The sequence below is a fragment of the Pristiophorus japonicus genome, chromosome 8, assembly GCF_044704955.1.
Source record: "Pristiophorus japonicus isolate sPriJap1 chromosome 8, sPriJap1.hap1, whole genome shotgun sequence".
Lineage (NCBI taxonomy): Eukaryota > Metazoa > Chordata > Chondrichthyes > Pristiophoridae > Pristiophorus > Pristiophorus japonicus.
The window spans coordinates 221838710-221853971 of record NC_091984.1 but is presented as its reverse complement, the minus strand read 5'-3'; the positions used below and the strand labels follow the sequence as shown (position 1 = coordinate 221853971).

Here is a 15262-nt window from a genome sequence, read left to right as displayed (position 1 = left end):
CAGCACAGAGCTTTGTGGCAGCTGTATCCCCAATTCCATCATCCAGATCATTGATATAAATCGTGAAGTGTTAACGGCCCTTGCACTAATCCCAACAGGACTCTACTTGTAACCGATCTCTACACAGAGCCGCGACCTGGAATTAAAAAGCTAGTATCAGGCGTAAAAACCCATCGGGTTCACTGCTGTCCTTTAGGGAAGGAAACCTACCGGCCGAACCCGGTCTGGCCTATATGTGACTCCAGACCCACAGCACTCTTTTAACTGCCCTCTGAAATGGCCAATCAAGCCACTCAGTTGTACCAAACCGCTACAAAGAACAGCGGTTCAAGAAGCCGGCTCACTACCAGCTTCTCCAGGGCAATCAGGGATGGCCAATAAACGCTGGCCTTGCCAGCGACGCCCACATCCCGTCAACAAATACATTTTTAAAATTCTCTGATCTGACTTGTTGCCCTGTCTGGATATCAGAACATGAAAGTAAATTTGCGCAAAACATAAAAACAAACAGTAAAAGCTTTTACCGATATATAAAACGGAAAAGAGTGACTAAGGTAAATGTTGGTCCCTTAGAAGATGAGAAGGGGGATTTAATAATGGGAAATGTGGAAATGGCTGAGACCTTAAACAATTATTTTGCTTCGGTCTTCACAGTGGAAGACACAAAAACCATGCCAAAAATTGCTGGTCACGGGAATGTGGGAAGGAAGGATCTTGAGACAATCACTATCACTAGTGGGGTAGTGCTGGACAGGCTAATGGGACTCAAGGTAGACAAGCCCCCTGGTCCTGATGAAATGCATCCCAGGGTATTAAAAGAGATGGCGGAAGTTATAGCAGATGCATTCGTTATAATCTACTAAAATTCTCTGGACTCTGGGGAGATACCAGTGGATTGGAAAGCAGCTAATGTAACGTCTCTGTTTAAAAAAGGGGGCAGACAAAAGGCAGGTAACTATAGGCCGGTTAGTTTAACATCTGTAGTGGGGAAAATGCTTGAAACTATCATTAAGGAAGAAATAACGGGACATCTAGATAGGAATAGTGCAATCAAGCAGACGCAACATGGATTCATGAAGGGGAAATCATGTTTAACTAATTTACTGGAATTTTTTGAGGATATAACGAGCATGGTGGATAGAGGTGTACCAATGGATGTGGTGTATTTAGATTTCCAAAAGGCATTCGATAAGGTGCCACACAAAAGGTTACTGCAGAAGATAGAGGTATGCGGAGTCAGAGGAAATGTATTAGCATGGATAGAGAATTGGCTGGCGAACAGAAAGCAGAGAGTCAGGATAAATGGGTCCTTTTCGGGTTGGAAATCGGTGGTTAGTGGTGTGCCACAGGGATCGGTGCTGGGACCACAACTGTTTACAGTATACATAGATGACCTGGAAGAAGGGACAGAGTGTAGAGTAACAAAATTTGCAAATGACACAAAGATTAGTGGGAAAGCAGGTTGTGTAGAGGACACAGAGGCTGAAAAGAGATTTAGATAGGTTAAGCGAAATGGCTAAGGTTTGGCAGATGAAATACAATGTCGGAAAATGTGAGGTCATCCACCTTGGGGAAAAGAAACAGTAAAAGGGAATATTATTTGAATGGGGAGAAATTACAACATGCTGCAGTGCAGAGGGACCTGGGGGTCCTTGTGCATGAATCCCAAAAAGTTAGTTTGCAGGTGCAGCAGGTAATCAGGAAGGCGAATCGAATGTTGGCCTTCATTGCGAAGAGGGATGGAGTACAAAAGCAGGGAAGTCCTGCTGCAACTGTAGAGGGTATTGGTAAGGCCGCACCTGGAGTACTGCGTGCAGTTTTGGTCACCTTACTTAAGGAAGGATATACTGGCTTTGGAGGGGGTACAGTGACGATTCACTAGGCTGATTCCGGAGATGAGGGGGTTACCTTATGATGATAGATTGAGTAGACTGGGTCTTTACTCGTTGGAGTTCAGAAGGATGAGGGGTGATCTTATAGAAACATTTAAAATAATGAAAGGGATAGACAAGATAGAGGCGGAGAGGTTGTTTCCATTGCTCGGGGAGACTAGAACTAGGGGGCACAGCCTCAAAATACGGGGGAGCCAATTTAAAACCGAGTTGAGAAGGAATTTCTTCTCCCAGAGGGTTGTGAATCTGTGGAATTCTCTGCCCAAGGAAGCAGTTGAGGCTAGCTCATTGAATGTATTCAAGTCACAGAGAGATATATTTTTAACCAATAAGGGAATTAAGGGTTACGGGGAGCGGGCGGGTAAGTGGAGCTGAGTCCACGGCCAGATCAGCCATGATCTTATTGAATGGCGGAGCAGGATCGAGGGGTTAGATGGCCGACTCCTGTTCCTAATTATTATGTTCTTATTATGTTCTTATGAGCCGGCTGTTAAATTGAAAAATCCCGCAGGCGAGTACTTTTGAATGGGCCTCGCCACGCAGCCCGTTATAATTTTAAAAGGCAGCTGGACAGGTACTTAAGATGAAGAACTTGCAGGGTTATGGACAAAAAGTGGGAATGTGGACTTAGCCTGACTGCTCTTTCAAAGAGCCAGCACAGGCACGATGGGCCGAATGGCCTCCTGTTCTGTAAGTTTCAATGATTCTATGTACATGCCTAATTTATTTCTCTCTTTAATGTTCTGTTTAGGACAGGCAAGTTCTGCTAATGCTGAAACAGCTGGAAAACTTGCTGAGGAAATGGCCGACCTGGCATGGGTGTTTGCTGTCAGGGAAGGATTCCGAATCTTCAAATCAATTCCTGCTGGAAATCAAGGTCCTCCATTGAGAAAGTACTCCACATGGAACAGACAGAGATCAGCAGCAGGCTTTTCATCCACCACGTCGCTTGATGCTAACCACTCCAGACATTTGGTGTCCGTTCCTAAAGGACATTTGATTATCTCACCTGAAGGGCTGCCTGCCCACGTGCAAGAATTGTACCACAAACTGACTGTGTTCATGGACAAACGTATCTATCCCCTGGAGCAGGAACTTACAGATCACCAGAAGGCTGAAAATCGATGGGTCCCGAACCCTAGAATGGAGGAACTGAAGGTATGTCTGTGAAGGGCATGTCAGGTGTACTTGCATTTTATCGATCCCGACAGAGACATGATGTTCTGGCATGCTGTGCCACACCACAATGTCCACATTCTGAAATAACTTGGTTCCAGAGACCTGGCCCCGACCAATCTTTATGAAAGAGGTCCCGGGAGCAATTATTCAGCAGTCCCTGGGGTATAGTATGGGTGGAAGAGGAAAAGGTTCATTAAAAAAAGTGTGATATTTTGGGTTGCAGACTCGTTGAGTTAAAGAAGAATGCAAGTGTTGGCGAGAGGGAGTACTTTGGTTTTAAAGTTCTTTCCCAACTTGAAGCCACTTTGAAAACTACACTCTTAAGGTATAATTGACGCCTATTTTAATTTCTCTTTCCATTCCCACACACGGCTGGGAGCTGCTCCATTCGTATCTGCAGTGCGATTTTTCACCCGGCACCTCACAGAGCATTCTGTAGATTGGATTCTGGGCTGATCTGTAACATACATACAGCCTATTACATGGCTGCACTCAGCACCAGGCTGGGATGCCGCTGGATGGAGCTGTCCACTCACCATGGACATTGAGAGATTGGCTCATTGCTGTGTGGAGACCCAATAGGAATCGGGGAAAGAAAAAGATTGAAATACAAATTACTCTTGCAACAGCAACTTGTACTTGCATTGATTGTAATAGTGGTGAAAGGTCCCAAGGTTCTTCACAAGAGAGGACAGAGCATCAACATCCAGATAGAAGAATTCAGAAAGGTGGCATAGAGCTTCGTTGAAGTGAGAGATTTGAGGAGACTTTTGAAGGTGGGAGGAAATGTAATAAGATGGATGGGGCCTAAGGAGAGAGTTCATATCCAGGGTGGTGGTGGCTGAAAGCTCTGTCATTGATGGTGATGGGGCGGGGTAAGATTACAGAGTAGGTCAGAGTCCGAAGGTGTGGACTGGTCTGTAGGGCTGGAAATGGTTGCAGAGGTAGAGTGGAGTGAAACTGCGAAGGGAATTGTAAACAAGGATGAGGTTTGTGAAGTCAGGATATTGGGGATGAGAAGCCGGTGGTCAGTAAGGATAGGGGTGATAGGTGAGGTCGGGGTGAAGGAGCGGCGAGAGATTGTAGAGGGACGTGATCGGGGCCCAGGAGAGGCGTGAGTTCGGGGCCTAGAAGAGGCGAGGGCCCAGGGGCAGCACGGGCCAGCCCACACTGCGATATGTGTGTGCACTAGGTCCGTGCAGCAGAGCTGGTCTCCAGTCGTCTTGATTAATCATTGCTACTGGAACAAGACCTAGCTCTGTCAAGCCCGTGTGGTGGCTGATGTGCAACAGTCACCACACGTTAAAAAAATCCACACACAGGCATCTTCCACCCTTCAACATGTAGTTCGGGACCTGGAATATTAGGTCCTTCATTGGAACACCTGTGAACTCATCCCTTTTTGGTGTGGAGACAAGTCATCCTCGATGCGAGGGACTGCGTAAGAAGAAGAAGATAGGTGAGCATGACAGAATGTGGGTGGCATTGTTTTGGATTTGGAGTTTATGTCTGGTGGAGGTGAGTAAGGAATTGGAGACAAAAAGCCAGTGTTGGGGGGTGAGGGAGAGAAGTCAGGCAATGTTATGAATCTAGAAGATTATTTTACCATTTCACATTCCCTCATTAGGCTGGGTACTTTTATATGAATATGTACACTCTCTGTCTCAGGATTGAAAAATAACTAGAAGCTTCCTGGGTTAAACATTCCCGACTGAGCTCTAGAAAGTCATTCTACCTCCAGCTTGATGGCAGATGTGAGTTTTTGTTAGTTGTATGTGGTGGGAGTTGACAAAGTTGGGGTTGGGTCAGGAATGACTGGAACATGTTCTTTGCTGATGGTGTCTACTAACCAATAGTGAAAGGATTTTTTGCACTTTCAGAATGAAGCTAAAGCGGATGGTCTCTGGAACCTGTTTTTACCATTGGAAACGGATCCAGAGATTAAGTATGGAGCCGGACTGACAAATCTGGAATATACTCACCTGTGTGAGGTTATGGGGAGGTCCCTGCATGCTCCTGAGGTATTATTAGAATTACTTGCGAGCCTTTGTTGTGAAGTGTCCACTTGCTTTTTTAGCATGGCTTAATGAGTGCATTGTTTTTTTTAAGTCATTCCAAATTTCCTGTTTTACAGGCTTTTAACTGTTCTGCACCAGATACAGGAAACATGGAGATTCTGGTGAAATACGGGACTGAAGCACAGAAGGAGCAATGGCTTCTGCCATTGTTGGAAGGGAAAATCAGGTCCTGTTTTGCCATGACTGAGCCCCAGGTATGACAGATATTCTGACCTTTGTTGCTGTCCCCAACTGCCTCTCCTCCAATTAAAACATTGTCAGAGAAGCCCGAAAACAGACAGTCAGAGAATTATTTTTTACTTTGGAGCAAAGCCATTTCAATTGCCGATTAACAGATAAATTGCCGTTGTCTGAGTGCTCCTGGTGACCTGACCTCTGCCTTGAGCATATTTAAAGTTGCCTACAACAAGCGTGCAGCTGGATACAAATATATTGAGCACAGATTCCCAGGAGAGTTAATCTTGATAGCTGCTGAGGTATCTGAAGTCCTGAATAATCCACTGGATGAACCTTCCCATGGGATAATACATTCAGATGATGAACAACTCTGCCTCTTGCGTATTAGAGTTCAAAATGCATACTCAGCTGATAGCAATGTTGGGAGGTGGCTTCAACATCTGAGGCACCATCAGATGGCTGTCATTATATGAGTGAATTAAATGTAATTTTGGATGCAAGATTAATATTTATCTGCACTTTAATAGTGCAACAATGTGACCAGGCAGACGGTTTATACACCATGTAGTAAATCTACAAATAACTTGCCTTCTTTGGCTGCCTCTGTTTGCAAAGGAGTAGTTGCCCTTCATAGCAGCTATTGGTAGAATTAATAATATCTCAATCCTACTACCAAACATGGGCCAATTTAAAAAATGTATAATTGGTATTGTAATTAATTAAATCGCACACAGATTATTCACAATTCACCATTTTCTGCAGAGCATTGCTTATTGGGATGGTTAAAGAGATTTTAACATTAATGGCTTTTTCCAATCCAGCATTTAATCTACAGATTGGCAGTAGCGGTTTATGGCCTGTCCATCAATCATCCACAAGATACAGAGCAGAACGACAACACTGCTGAAAAGTTATATAACTGCAGCACAACAACCCGCACCAATTTCAAGTAGATTATCAGCAGTGAAGCTTTTCCTGCCTGTGGAATTCTCTGATATTCCATGGAAAACTCTCTCCCTTGTACATAGTTCAATTACAGAATTACCGAACTAGACCAGGGTTATTGGAATGTGTTGGGCTGTGGGAATCCTATGACTTGCTCTTTGGTCCTCCAGTTCAATTTCTCCAGGTTTTTCTGTGATCTCACCGGCCATTGGAATCAGATTTCTGACATTTCTAACCATGTTACCAGCTGCACATGTTGTTGTGTTGACTGATGTGCAGTTAGAAAAGGATTTTATTTTACACATGTGATATAGTTGTGGGTTAACTTTACCAATGTACTTCTTGGAGTTCTTTTGTTATCGATCATACTAGAGGTACGTGTATAGCCATTTAAGCAGGACCTATCATCTGCATCCCATCATCATCATACGCAGCCCCTTGAAATCGAGGAAGACTTGCTTCCACTCTAAAAGTGAGTTCTCGGGACTGTACAGTCCAATACGGGAATTACAGTCTCTGTCACAGGTGGGACAGACAATGGTTGAAGGAAAGGGTGGGTGGGGAGTCTGGTTTTCCGCACGCTTCTTCCACTGTCTGCGTTTGGTTTCTGCATGCTCTCGGCGACGAGACTCGAGCTGCTCAGCGCAGTCCTGGATGCTCTTCCTCCAATTAGGCCGGTCCTGGGCCAGGAACTCCCAGGTGTCGGTGGGGATGTTGCACTTTATCAAGGGGGCTTTGAGGGTGTCCTTGAAATGTTTTCTCTGCCCACCTGGAGCTCGCATGCCATGTAGGAGTTCCGAATAGAGCGCTTGCTTTGGGAGTCTCGTGTCGGGCATGCGGACAACTTGGCCCACCCAACGGAGCTGGTCGAGTGTGGTCAGTGCTTCGATGCTGGGCATGTTGGCCTGAGTGAGAACACTGAAGTTGGTGCGTCTATCCTCCCAGTGGATTTTCAGGATCTTGCAGAGGCAGCGCTGATGGTACTTCCCCAGCACTTTGAGGTGTCTGCTGTATATAGTCCACGTCTCTGAGCCATATAGGAGGGCGGGTAACACTACTGCCCTGTTGACCATAAGCTTGGTGCCAGATTTGAGGTCCTTGTCTTCAAACGCTCTCTTCCTCAGGCGACCGAAAGCTGCGCTGGCGCACTGGAGGCGGTGTTGGACCTCGTCATCGATGTCTGCCCTTGCTGATAGTAGGCTCCCGAGCTATGGAAAATGGTCCACGTCCAAGGCCACGCTGTGGATTCTGATGACCGGGGGTCAAGTTGATGGAGGACCTTTGTCTTATGGATGTTTAGTGTAAGGCCCATGCTTTCGTATGCCTCGGTGAAAATGTTGATAATGGCTTGGAGTTCGGCCTCTGAATGTGCTCAGATGCAAACTTCACATGTGTACTGTAGTTCGATGACAGAGGATGGGACAACCTTGGATCTAGCCTGTAGGTGACGAAGGTTGAACAGGTTCCCATTGGTTCTATAGCTAAGTTCCACTCCAGCAGGGAGCTTGTTGAGAGCGAGATGGTGTATTGCAGCGAGGAAGATCGAGTAGAGCATTGGCGCAATGACACAGCCTTGCTTGGCCCCAGTCCGGACGTGGATTGGGTCTGTGATGGATCCTTTAGTCAGGATCACGGATTGCACGTCATTGTGGAGCAGGCGGAGGATGGTGACCAGCCCTGACTGCCTCGCTGTCCTTAATGAGTGTCTCCCTGTTCTTGGCCAGCAGTGGGATGGGGCCTTGGGTGCTTGGGCCATAGGTGGACTTAACTGCGATGAAGAATCCTCGCAGCTGAATCTCCTGTGCTTTCTCCACCCACCGTCTATTCTTTAGGTCGCGGGTTTTTTGTTGGACCTCGACCTTCAGTCGTTTGTAGAGCTGCTTTGCTGCTCCCGAGTTGGGTTGTTGCTTTACGTTCAGAAATGCCCTGCGCTTGCAGTTTATTAGCTCCTGGATCTCCCGGTCGTTCTCGTCAAACCAGTCTTGGTGTTTCCTGGTTGAGTGACCGAGCATCTCTTCGCAGGCGCTGGTTATGGTGACCTTGAGGGCAGACCAGGCACTGTGGGCACTCCGCGACTCGGGGTCACCAGGTTGGCAGTGAGACGCTGGCTGTATAGGGCTCTCTTAACCGGGTCTTTGCCCCAGCGTTGGTTTTTCTGCGGCATTGCTTCTGTTGCCGTCGCCGTTTTGGGGCTATATTAATGTTGATGGAACGGATTAGGCGGTGGTCCGTCTGCATCCCAGCGACACCTTGTCACCGTATTACTAATGTCCTAGGACTCCTTTTTTGGCTCATTTGATAAGTGCACTGTTGTATAGAACTGAGCTGTACAGGCAGGAGCTTCAGCCCCTGACCTGTGCAGAGTTAGTTACTCTCAGCGGTAAGGACACTACAATTGACCTCTGTGGATAAAGGTGAGAAGAAAACTAGCCCGGGTCTCCATTCCTCATCACTATCCATTGACCCTTGCTGGAAAGTGCATGTGTGGACCTTGGCGGAGGAAAGAATATGGGTTGGCTAACGCTCCCTGTCGAGGCTCAGCAGGAAGAATGACCACTTAAGTGAGGGACTCAGAATGCTGGTGTCCCTGGAACCATATCCGAGAAAGAATCCGCACCTTTAGGGGAGGGGAAAATAAAGTACTGGTATTCAGGTATTTTGACATGAGTAAAGTTTCAGCTACTGCTAATCTTGTAGATTCTGATCGGAGAAAGTAGTCACTTCGAGAAGGTGACTGTAATGTTCAAAGGTTTCCGATTAATCCATATTGCCTTGCTCTGCTTGTAACGCGCAGGTTGCCTCTTCAGATGCTGCGAACATTGAAGCCTCAATCGTGGAGGAGGGGGACATTTATATCCTCAATGGCCACAAATGGTGGACATCGGGTAAGAGTGACCAAGGGAAAATGCACAACGTGAGTGAGAGAATAATGAGAGGGTGGGGTGGGTTAGTACACTGTCTGTTTATTTCTTGGATCTGGATTTGCAAATAAAACAAAGGTTGTGATGTGAAAAGACCATTTCACCATCCTCCACTACCCATTGTGGCATCTAATTGTATTTTTATTAATCCCAATATTTTTCATATTTAGTTCTCACTAAAGATGTTTTTCCTGATTTTTCCTGATTTCACTCACTCCCATTTATTTACTTCCTTGGCTTACTTTGAAGCATCTGTTTGGGTTCTCCCTATCTATATTATGTCATATTATATACACTTTGAGGTCTGATTTAACCACCTACTTAAGTTAAAACTTCTCTTCACACTTGGTATGAATCTCGCTGCTCTTCTCTGAACCCTTTCTAATGCACATATCTATTTTGTGGCTTGGTAGCCAAAATTGAAAAAAGAAAGAAAGACTTGCATTTCTGTAGCGCCTTTCACGACCACCGGATGACTCAAACCGCTTTACAGTCAATGAAGTACTTTTGGAGTGTAGTCGCTGCTTTAATGTAGGAATCGGGGCGGTCAACTTGCCACAAACAGCAGTGTGATAATGACCAGATAATCTATTTTTGTTACATCGATTGAGGGATAAATATTGGCCAGGACACCAGGGATAACTCCCCTGCTCCTCTTCTTCAAAATAGTGCCATGGGATCTTTTACCTCCACCTGAGAGAGTGGATGGGGCCTCGGTTTAATGTCTCCTCTGAAATTGAACACAATATTTGTGGTCTGACCAATTCATTTACAAAGAATGAAAACTGAAATAATCTAGAAAAGAAGGGTTAAAAAGACCTAAAAATGTACCAGTAATACTAATCTCGAATAAAAGTGCCACATAAGACACAGGAAGATCGAATAGAAATATTTTGGAGTTATAAAAGAAAAGTCAAGATGATTCAGTCCATTATGCTATTCCGTCTCGTACTCTAGATGTCCCATTATAGCACTCAGCTGTGGACTGAATTTCTATTTTTGTCTCTATTACCCTGAATAGCAGATTATTACAAACATTTATTACTCATTGAATAAATATGTTTTTTAATATCTGTTTTAAATTTACTTTTCACATTAAAAACAATATTTTATTGCTCCTCCAGCTTAGAAAGTAATATCCTGGGATACACTATGTAATACATTATATTGATGTTCCTCAGGAACCGTTTAAATGGCTTGTTTCTTGTCGATAGAGCTTGAGCTTTTCTGATCTTTCCTTATAGCTCACTTAGGGGTTGAAATTCGGTCCTGGCGTTTTTGAGGTATTGTCACCGCCTCAGTGCTGGTTTTACCGCCAGTCGTTCGGTGCCGGCTCAAACTGCCAAATTCTGTTTTTAATGCCCAAAGATGAGAGCAGCGCTAAAAAGTGACATTGCACACTCATCCTCTGTGCCAACTGGGGCGGAAGCTCAGGAGGCCGACTCAATTTCACAACGGGAGGCTGCCGCCATGCTAGAAGAAGAAGGGGAAAAAAAAAATTAAACTTCTCCGATCCACACACACACACTTCCCCGCTCTTAAAACTAATGAAAACAGGCAGAAATAAATAAAGAGAAAACCTTACTTTCTTTCTGAGCGATTCCACCCGAGAACCGCTCTTTATCCACCACTTTTTTCAGGCTGTACGGTCGCCTGCCAGTACGGCAGCCGTATGAAGCAAATATCGCAACAGAGGCATCAAAGAGATGTACGCTGGATGATGTCACCACGCGGGTGGCGTTAGCCGGCGCAGCGTTGCCTCTTGGTGCCTCGACCAAAGAGCCGCCTGAATTTCAGCCGGGGTGTGGACACCGCTTTAGGACAACAGTAGGCCTTTGCCGCCTACCGCTGGCGGTAACAGGCGCCGTCCACAACCGAATTTCAACCCCTTAGTATTTCTGTGGTATGATGACCAGAACTAGGAAGAAAATTATCGGCGGGTTATAACTGAATTAATCTGAGCAGTGTGATCACTATGTTACATGATTCCAACTCTCTGGTCTTGATTCTCTGGTCTTGGGTGTGATCGTAGCCATTGATCCCTTGAGTATCTTGGCAGGTGCAATGGATCCACGCTGCAAACTCTGTGTGTTTATGGGAAAGACCGATCCACAGGCTCGTCGACACAAGCAGCAGTCCATGATTCTGGTTTCTATGGATACACCAGGGATTAAGATTGTCCGACCCCTATCTGTTTACGGGATGGAAGATCCTCCAGGTGAGGCAGGCTATTATTGGAGCTCACCTGAGAGAGGTGAAAGTGCATTGTACAATTGAGGGACCTGTGTAGGTGAGCAAGGTATTGGAAATAACCCTGGAAGAAGGTTACATTTGGAGGGTGCCCAGGGTGACTCAGTTGGTTCTGGTATAGTGGATATCTCGGGTGAAGCTGCGTTTGAAATTCTCTTTGTCCGTTGGCTGTAAGGATTCTGTCAAGTAAGTTTATTTAGACTGACCTCAGTTCCTCGTGGGCTTGTTTCAAGGCACTAAACTCTCCCTAATGTGATGTGAAATTGCAGTTTCATTCAGGGCAACTACAGGTTGGCTGGTGTGAAAGTGCTGCATTCATTCAGAAGAGGAGGTTTTCTGAGGTCGAAACAAAATTCTCTGCCTAACTCTGTTGCCTTCGATCTGAGAATGCTTGATGCTGACACTGGGTGCTTGACATGGGAAACTGTTCCGCTTCCTAACACTGATGTCCATCACCTTGATGAGCATAACATTCACAAAACTTAAATGCCTGCAAGATTGCTCTCTCTGCGCAGTTCCCTTTATCTGGCAAAGGGAATAAAGGAGCCACAGGTTTCCTGTCACAGGATGAGTGCCTGTAAGAATTTGTCTTCTCATAAAGATGAAGCAGTTTTTACAGTGAAGCATTTCAGTTGGCACCCTGAGCAACATGAGGGATTTTGAAAGAGTAGATCGGGAGAAACTGTTTTCACTGGCAGTAACCAAAGGACACAGATTTTAAATAATTGGCAAAAAAGCCCAGAAGGGAGATCAGTAGAATTCTTTTTAGGCAGCGAGTTGTTATGATCTGGAATGCACTGCCTGAAAGGGCGGTGGAAGCAGATTCCACAGTAAGTTTCAAAAGTTAATTGGATATATATATATGTAAAAAGGAAAGAATTGCAGGGCTATGGGGAAAGGGCAGGGGAGTGGGAATAATTGGATCGCTCTTTCAAAGAGTTGGCACAGGCACGATGGGCCGAGTGGCTTTCTCCTATGCTGTATGATTCTGTCAACATATACTGCAAGCTGGGTGGCTCAGACCAGAACTAATGAGACCACTCACCAGTACCATGGGATAGTCGAGCTACCTCAATAAATGTAGTCTTAAAAGAAGGGACGAGGAGTTTCTCCAGCTGCCAGGACAGGGGAGGAGGAAGGACTGATCCAGTTGGTGGGCTTGGTTGGAAGGGTGGGGAAGAAGTAGAAATGTCTGGACTGAGAGCGAGAAGGGAGCTGATGGTACAGCTGTAATGCTGAGAGGATGGGGATATGGCTGGAGTTATGATTGGATATAAAAGCACATTTGTTCCTTTACTGTAGGAGGTCATGCAGAACTTGTATTTGAAAATGTTCGCGTGCCAAAAGAGAACATTCTATTGGGGCCAGGTCGCGGCTTTGAAATTGCCCAAGGTAGGCTGGGACCAGGAAGGATTCACCACTGCATGCGACTCATTGGTTCTGCAGATCGAGCATTGCAACTTCTGAAACATCGGGTGAGTGTTTTATTTGTTCACAGGATGTGTGGACATCACTGACGAGGCCAACATTTATTACCCATCGCTAATTGCCCTTGAGAAGGTGGTGGTGAGCCGCCACCAGGAACCGCTGCAGTCCTCGTTGTGAAGTTACTCTCACGGTGACTGTCGTAGCGATTTGGTACAACTGAGTGGCTGGCTAGGCCATTTCAGGGGGCAGTTAAGAGTCAACCACATTGCTGTGGGTCAGGAGTCACATCTAGGCCAAACTGGGTAAGGACGGCAGATTTCCTTCCCGAAAGAACATTAGTGAACCACTTGGGCTTTTACGATAGTCTGGTAGTTTCATGGTCACCATTACTGACACTAGCTCCAGATCATTCCAGGCCTCTGGATTACTAGTCCAGTAACATAAGCACTATGTTACTGTACCCGTTCTGAACATAAGAACATAAGAGCATAAGAACATAAGAATTAGGAACAGGAGTAGGCCATCTAGCCCCTCGAGCCTGCTCCGCCATTCAACAAGATCATGGCTGATCTGGCCGTGGACTCAGCTCCACTTACCCGCCCGCTCCCCGTAACACTTAATTCCCTTATTGGTTAAAAATCTATCTATCTGTGATTTGAATACATTCAATGAGCTAGCCTCAGCTGCTTCCTTGGGCAGAGAATTCCACAGATTCACAACCCTCTGGGAGAAGAAATTCCTTTTAAATTGGCTCCCCTGTATTTTGAGGCTGTGCCCCCTAGTTCTAGTCTCCCCGACCAGTGGAAACAACCTCTCTGCCTCCATCTTGTCTACCCCTTTCATTATTTTAAATGTTTCTATAAGATCACCCCTCAACCTTCTGAACTCCAACGAGTAAAGACCCAGTCTACTCAATCTATCATCATAAGGTAACTCCGGAATCAGCCTAGTGAATCGTCTCTGTACCCCCTCCAAAGCTAGTATATCCTTCCTTAAGTAAGGTGACCAAAAATGGACGCAGTACTCCAGGTGCGGCCTCACCAATACCCTATACAGTTGCAGCAGCACCTCCCTGCTTTTATACTCCATCTCTGACACTGTATCTGTCACTGAGTGAAGTTGATCATCTGGATACCTCCATTCGGATCTTGGCCAAATGTGGCTGTTTAAAAGTGTCGCTCACTGATGGCTGTTGTGTGTAGTTGCTTGTTGCTATTGATATGGGAGTAAATGCCCCATACTCCAAAAGTGGACCATTGTGTTCACAGATGTTTGAAAATATAACATGCTATCGAAATTAAATAATTTAATTTGCTCTGTTGTGGTGGGGTAGGATGTGGCTTCAATCCTGTGTGTTTTTTGTATTTCTCCTCTCTCGCATGGTGACTTTCCATTTCCTACTTCTGTACATGGAGAAGGGATGAAATGGAGGGTTGATCACACCACCTTGTGTCAAGCTGAGGAGCTGCATTGTTGGATCTGTGATCAGATCAGCCACCCAGCTTAATGAGTGCAGAATGGTCAGTGACCAAAGATTTCGACTGGAATAAATGGAATTGTTTCCTGCTCGTTGGGCAGGAAACATATCGATCAAGAAAATCTTCTGAACACACCAGAAATTCCTCCCCTTTATTACAGAGACATGGCTGAAAGAGGGGCAGGTTGGGCAGCTAAATATTCCTGGTTACAGGATTTTTAGACAAGACAGAGAGGGGGGTAAAAAGGGAGGAGGGGTCGCCGTATTGATTAAAGAAACTATGACAGTTGTGAGGAGGGATGATATGTTAGCGGGATCATCAAATGAGGCCATATGGGTCGAACTGAAAAATAAAAAAGGAGCGATCACACTGTTGGCGTGAATTATAAACCCCCAAACAGTGGGAGGAAAATAGAAGAGCAAATATGTCGGCAAATTTCTGTGAAGTCCAAAAACCATAGGGCAGTAACAGTAGTGGATTTCAACTATTCTAATATTGATTGTGACAGATATAGTGTGAACGATATAGAGGGTACGGAATTCTTAAAATGCATTAAAGAGAACTATTTTAATCAGTATGTAACAAGCCCAACACAGGAGGGGAATGTTTTGGACTTAGTATTGGGGAATGAAGCTGGGCAGGTGGAAGGGGTATCAGTGGGAGGGCACTTGGGTGCCAGTGACCATAATTCAGTCACATTCAAGGTAGTTATGGATAAGGACAAGGATAGACCAGGAATAAAAGTCCCAAATTAGGGAAAAGCTAACTTTGCTAAGTTGAGAAATGATTTGGCCACAGTGGACTGGAAACAGCTACTTGCAGATAAATCCATGTCGGAACAGTGGGAGGCATTCAAGGAGGAGATCCTGAGGGCTCAGGCCAAACATGTGCCCTGAAAGAAAACGGGTGGGACT

The 15262-nt window shown here is 45.5% G+C and overlaps 1 protein-coding gene across 4 annotated transcripts in view; it reads left to right on the top strand.

Moving 5' to 3' along the window:
• acad11 (acyl-CoA dehydrogenase family, member 11) overlaps nucleotides 1-15262 on the top strand; it is a 79658-nt gene that overhangs the window by 44178 nt on the left and 20218 nt on the right. For all 4 annotated transcript variants that reach the window (XM_070887952.1, XM_070887949.1, XM_070887948.1 and 1 more), the window contains 6 exons: nucleotides 2644-3050; nucleotides 4952-5092; nucleotides 5206-5343; nucleotides 9066-9156; nucleotides 11252-11410; nucleotides 12745-12917. In XM_070887952.1, the coding sequence (XP_070744053.1) occupies nucleotides 2644-3050; nucleotides 4952-5092; nucleotides 5206-5343; nucleotides 9066-9156; nucleotides 11252-11410; nucleotides 12745-12917 (1109 nt within the window). The remainder of the gene's footprint in view (nucleotides 1-2643; nucleotides 3051-4951; nucleotides 5093-5205; nucleotides 5344-9065; nucleotides 9157-11251; nucleotides 11411-12744; nucleotides 12918-15262) is intronic.